A 6,024-nucleotide genomic window follows, 5' to 3' on the forward strand; every position below is an offset into this window, starting at 1 on the left:
ACACCGAAATGTCTTGTGATTACGATCGGTTGTCTTCAGTGACGCTGCTGTTCAATGTGGTATGGAGAGGACAAGAGAAGAGATTCTGGCGGAAGACTATTCGAAAGAGAAGAATGAGACTGTGTTGTGATGAAAACAATACTTCTGGGCGGTTTGGTTAGACTTCAAATTGATTTTCATCAGCTTATCCAGTGGCTATCGTGGTTCTCAGTGACCCAAGCCAAGGATGGACAGTGACACCAGCGAAAGGCAACCTTTTGCCGATACTGGCTCCCCGAGGATAGGTATTAGGCGACGAAGTTGGCCTGAATGGCACTCATCATACACGGTTCTGCTAGTATCGCTTCTTGAAAGAGTGGGTAAGGGTGGACTTGTCGTGAATCTTGTGCAATACTTGGAATTCCACAGTTTCTTGGGCTGGAGCTCAAACAGTGCTACGATTGCCACTTTGCTCTGCACGAAGTTGTCCATGTTGGGCGCAATACTGTCTGGCTTACTAGCGGACACTCTGTTTGGCCATTACAGAGTGTTACTAGTGTCACTGCTGCTGCAGTTGGCCGGCTCGTTGCTTTTGCTGGCAGCGGTCGTTGCGGAGTCGAATGTTGCACACGATGAGAAGCATCATAGCTCACTTGAAGGCTTGGTGATCTCTGGGCTAGTCCTGTTCGGCCTCGGTCTCGCAGGATCAACAGGAACCGAGATCCCGCTCGGAGTCAGTCAGCATGCTCTGAGGGGAGAAAGTGGACAACAGGCCAAGGTGTTCTTTCCCCGCTACTACTGGTGCATTAATGTAGGCTCCATGCTTGGCTTGTTGTCTGGAGTTATACAGGTTCAGGAATCTTACCATGTTTACGGCTACATACTTCCACCCGTCTTCTATTTCCTCAGTGTCATTGCGCTTCTCCTACTAAATAGAACCCAGGGCCTGCTGGAGGGCCGGGTCAGCCGGGTCACGCGCCCGGCTGGGGAACTGCACGACCTGGCTGAACAGATAACACCGGGTCCAGTCTGACCTGGCTGAAAAATGTCTCAAACTGACAATGGATTCCTAAAATACCGGTATTTTACGACTCGCGGACCCCATCTGTTGCAAATCTAGCGCAATCGTAGTCAGTCCACGTCCACAAGCGACAGAAACTCGGCTAGGGTCAACTGGGGTCAACTGGTTCGAGTGCGATCTCGCCAGCGGCGAGCAGGAAGTCAGGACATTCAAAGTCGATGGGGGCAGGCAGTCAAAAGCGGCGCGAAGAGAAAAAGAACTCACGCTTTGTCGTTTACCTTCTACGTTTGCTTCGAGAGAGCAACAAATTAATGGCTGTGAAAACAGTCGAGAGAGCAAAAAAAGGCTGAGAGCAAAAATGGCTGTGAAAACAGTCTAGTACGGAGCCTCGGGAGGGAGCTTTAACCGATGCTGCTCATGGCAACCGCAAATCGGGCCGAGTCATTTGCATCTGAGGGCACGCGGTGCCGATGGCCTCGCAGACTGGCAACAGCCGCACGGATGAGGGCAAAGCTGAGCTTACATCGGACGTAGGAGATTGTGGCAGCGTACGGCTCCTGCTTCTTGTCGGCGAGCATCGATGCCAGCCGAGCATAGAGTGCTGTCGCAGCTTTGCCATACCCTCCAGTGCAGGACAAGACAACTGGTGAGAAGGAGGCGTGCTCGACGTTGGTGATCCGTTCCTCGTAGCGGCGACGCTTCTCCTGCTCATGTCGCTTGTACACAGCGGGCAAGGCAAACTTGGCGTTGGTGGGGGCGTGGGGGTTGAAAACCCGGACATCAAAGTACGAACGCTCGTACCGACCTCCCCAGACTCCACTGGCACCGATGTCTAGGCGGGCGTTGTCTTCAGTTGAAGCTGACCGTAGCGTCATCCTCTCACCTGTCAGCGGCTCTAGCAGCGGTTCCACCACAACTTGGTGCGCAACTTCCTTCATGATGGATGCTGTGAGGTCGCGTACCTCGTTGTGGCGGAGGCTAGGGTAGCCGCCGGTTGAGCAGGAGAGAGCATGGGCCACGGTGAATGATTTACCACAGCTGCAAGCAGAGGGCAAACGCTTCAGAGGCCAGCCATATCGCAATGAAACCGCATCGTGAAATGCGCCCTTCGATAGCGTGAAGCCAAACATCTTCAGTGGTTTGCATGTCAGCCACGACGAGGCACCCTTCTCCGCCGCCAGCTCCCTGGACCGCTTTAAGTCCGAAGCGATGCTCTCTTCCACAGCGACTAGGGTCTCCTTCTCCCTTACGGAGTGGATCCTGCGCACCTTCGCCTTCTCTGCCTTCATGGTGTGGTGAACATCACCTAGTTCCGTGTTTTGCACAATGATCCGCTCCACCAATGGCTGCGTGATGGTCCTGGAGTCATCCAACTGGCTGGCGAGATCGCACGTGTTGATTAGACCCATGCCCCCTAGGCGACAAGGCAGAGCGAGGAGAGTGCGGGTGGTCTGATCAGGAGCGGGGTGTCCTGTGAGCGCCGGGGGGTTCTACGTTTGCTTGAATTGCGGACTTTGATAGTTCGCCTTGTTCTCTAAAATTTCCGATTTCTGGTAATAAATTCGCCTTTCTGTTTTCCTGCGTTTTGAGCAGGCTTTTTTGGTTGTTTTTCTGCCGGATGATCTGACCCGGCTTGACCCGGCTGGCCTGCATGCGCCAGGTACACTTTGACCGGGCTGCGTTGAATGTCTAGAGCAGGCCCTGAGAACCATTCTTGGAGAGATGCCGTCGCGCGCAAATCCCATCTCCGACACTTGGACCGTTGCCAAGGAAGCCATTCGAGTTCGATGGAGGAAAAACAAGAGAAGCCCCATGGTTTTCACCCAGGAGAGGCAAGGCGCCAACCGGCTGTACTGGAAAGATTCTGCTGGGTCTCTTGCGAACTGGGTGAGGTACGCCGAGAAGACGTATGGAGGCAGCTTCGATTACAACCGTGTCGCCAAGGTGCACAACTTCCTCTCCGTTCTGGCAGTTCTCTCCGCCATGATGTTTTGTCAAATCACTCTGGCACAGGTACTAATATGGTAGATTGCACACACGCACACATACACATGCGCACGCAACCACGCACACGCAGACACTGCGTGACACTGACCTTTCAGCAATTTTCCCGCCAACGTTCCCACGTTTAAACGTTTTAAGACTTGTGATAGTAGATGTGTTACTATAGCTAAGCCTTGTTTGATAAACCGGGGCTCTGCCAACCGATGATGGTTGTAGCCAGGAGCACTGTTTTCAACACAGCGCGTCCTCCGCCGTGTAACATGCTGTCAACCGATCAACATGACTGTATCAACTACTTCAAGTAGTATATGTGTATGTGTGTGCGGGTACAATTACCACAAAAATAATATTTTGAAGCATGTTGCCATGCAGATCCCTAAAGCGTTTGTGGGGCAACTTCACTGAGCGCTTGCAAATGGTATCTTGATTCCAATTCTATCGTTTTGTGCGCAGACGTTGACATCATTCGTATCGCAAGGGAATCTAATGCGCCTACCCATCCAGAGAGCACCAGCAAACAACGGCTCCTTCCACATTCCGGCCTCGTCCTTCACTGCCTTCAACAGCATTGGTGTTCTGCTCGGTACCCCAATTGTGATCTGCGTCATTTATCCCGGATGGCAGGCCTGGTCCAAAGGCACTCCTCCCAGCCACTTGAAACGCATCACTTTTGGCATGATGCTGGCAATAGTCGTGCTCATGGCGGCGGCTGCTCTGGAGGTGGAACGTAGGAAGGCGGGCAGGTGGGACGCGCTCACCACCGCGGACCACAGCGCCAATCCACACAGCAAGATCCTGAAAGTCTCCAGCCTTCCTATCTACTACCAAGTACCGCAGTACACTCTGTCTGGCCTTTCTGAAGTTTTCATCACAGTGTCTGGTAAGATCCAAGTCCAGGGACACAGCATGTTTCAGGCATACATGTACTGATATTCCTGCGTGTAGCCCTATTCTTAGAAAGCTCAGTGGGCAGTTGCATTAGTGATAGAAACCAGTAATGAGGCCCTGGTTTAGGCCTTGACGGATTGTGCTAATATTTTCGTGAAATTATGTTTTTCGCATTGCAGAAAAAATTGCAGAATTATGCTATTTTTATGCTAAAAGTTATCATATTATGCCGCATTAGGCTCACATATGCTGCTAATGTATATGATGGTTCTGTGCAAAATAACAGGGGATTTTTTTGTATAGGGCGTTGTACTGTAGTAGCAAAAGTTCAACGGGGTCAACGCACCGTCCGACATACAATTGTAGCTACGACCGTCACTGAATGTAGTGGACTGGACATCTTATCAAGGGAGTCGTAAACCTACGACTTCCTGGTTCATCTACTTGCACTTGTAGAACATGTACAACTCAATGGAATTTGATGCGAACACGCGGATTATTCCATTATTTATGCGATTCGTATGCAATTTGCCTCGAATTATGCGATTATCGATTTCGGTAGGAATTATGCGAAAAATTATGCTAGCATAATCCGTCAAGCAAGGCCTACCCTGGTTCGATCTCCAATTCAGTCAACTGTATCAGTTTGAATTAGAGATTTCACTATTGTTGTTTAAAGAATACGAAGTTTCATAACCGGCGGATAGACAACAATCTAAGATTAAAAACCTCGATGAAGAGGACGAGCTGGATTGATAGTTGCCATTTCTTCAGTGCAATGATGATTTCTGATGAGTGCTGCACGAAAACTTGTTCGGATCCTTCTTTCACATTTCCATTCTCAGTTCGTTCTCTTTCTTCTATTACTAGTACACCGTTTATCGAAACCCATTATTTCTATTCGTTGTCATATGTTGAGTAAAGCAACCAAATGTCATTATGGTTCAGCTCTGTCCAGGCAGCCATGATTCCAAGCGATGATAACTAGAGTGCTTTATTTTTACTCAATATATGTACTACCTTTGCTTACGAAACGAATCCATGTGTACTGTGTGTGCAGCTCTTGAATTCGCATATTCTTGCTCACCACCACGAATGAAGGGAATAGCCGTTGGCTTGGTGTATGCGTCCATTGGGCTGTCGTCCATTGTCAGTGTTGGCGCTCTGCTGCTGATTCACGCGCTCCACCCAAGCATGTTCTACGTGTCTGATCAGCAAGGACAGGTCTACTACTACTATATCGCTCTTGCTGGGATCATGCTCGTTGGCTTGGTCCTGTTCCTAATTGTTTCCAAGCGTTTCAAACGCGTCCCAATCTATTCGTCAGCTGGTGCCAGTGGTGGGGTCAATGACTATCGGGCTATCAGTACTACCAGTATGACGGCAAGTCACGTGACTATTTCACAGTCCGTGTGATGGCCGAATACTAACACTAAGTAACAGTATTGTTTCATATGTCATGACGTCAGTATTCATATGTCATGACGTCAGTATTCAAGTCATTGTCTAATGATTTCGTTGCAGAGATGCAGGATAAATGGAGGATACTTTGGTTACTGTTGCAATTTGGTTTTTGACAACCAGGCATACCAATTCTCAATGCTACTGCTGCCTCTTCTCTTGTTATGATTGTCACTTTTACTCTTGTTCTTGTTGGTGGCGATGGCGGCGGCGTTGTTGCTGCGGACACTCATATCACATCTGATTCTGCACCCCAACGCGCCCAGCAATAGATGCTGTTGGCCAATATCAGTTATTCCGGGGTGAACTCCAATGCTAGACATGCCGAAAAATTACCATTTACGAAAGTGTGCCGATGGTATCAATAATTCAATATGTTTCGGAAATGGGTACTTCATGCAGTTTAAGTCCACTTTCAAAAGTTTGCAATGTTATAGGTAATACTTTTGGCATATACATGACATGATGTCACATTTTGAAAGATGTTTATTTTAAAGGGGAAGTTAAGGCAAAAATCAAAATTTCACCAGTTGTAGTCTTCGGGGTGCTGAGTCGAATGGTCTTGGTCCGAGAAAGCTGAGACGCTCCCTTCCTACTTGAATCCCAATCAAACTCGCGCACTTCCACCGAAACTGGGTGACTGCGCCCTACTAGATGGGGATTTGTATGCA

At 49.2% G+C, this 6,024-nt stretch overlaps 1 protein-coding gene across 1 annotated transcript; it reads left to right on the forward strand.

Annotated features, from left to right (window-relative positions):
• Positions 1 to 5,533, forward strand: LOC135830887 (solute carrier family 15 member 4-like). Its single transcript, XM_065343102.1, has 4 exons — positions 1 to 913; positions 2,705 to 3,013; positions 3,458 to 3,884; positions 4,953 to 5,533. Exons 1-4 carry the CDS (start codon positions 227 to 229, stop codon positions 5,306 to 5,308), a joined length of 1,779 nt encoding a protein of 592 aa, XP_065199174.1. The 5' UTR covers positions 1 to 226; the 3' UTR covers positions 5,309 to 5,533.
• The last annotated feature ends 491 nt before the right edge of the window (positions 5,534 to 6,024 follow it).

The sequence above is a fragment of the Sycon ciliatum genome, chromosome 1, assembly GCF_964019385.1.
Source record: "Sycon ciliatum chromosome 1, ocSycCili1.1, whole genome shotgun sequence".
NCBI lineage: Eukaryota > Metazoa > Porifera > Calcarea > Leucosolenida > Sycettidae > Sycon > Sycon ciliatum.

What these genes read in the sequence shown, in the direction of transcription:
- LOC135830887 (XM_065343102.1), top strand. Translation starts at nt 227, where the DNA reads ATGGACAGTGACACCAGCGAAAGGCAACCTTTTGCCGATACTGGCTCC. An exon ending in GTCAAATCACTCTGGCACAG is followed by an intron (nt 3,014 to 3,457) that starts GTACTAATATGG and finishes TTTTGTGCGCAG; the next exon opens with ACGTTGACATCATTCGTATC. An exon ending in AGTTTTCATCACAGTGTCTG is followed by an intron (nt 3,885 to 4,952) that starts GTAAGATCCAAG and finishes CTGTGTGTGCAG; the next exon opens with CTCTTGAATTCGCATATTCT.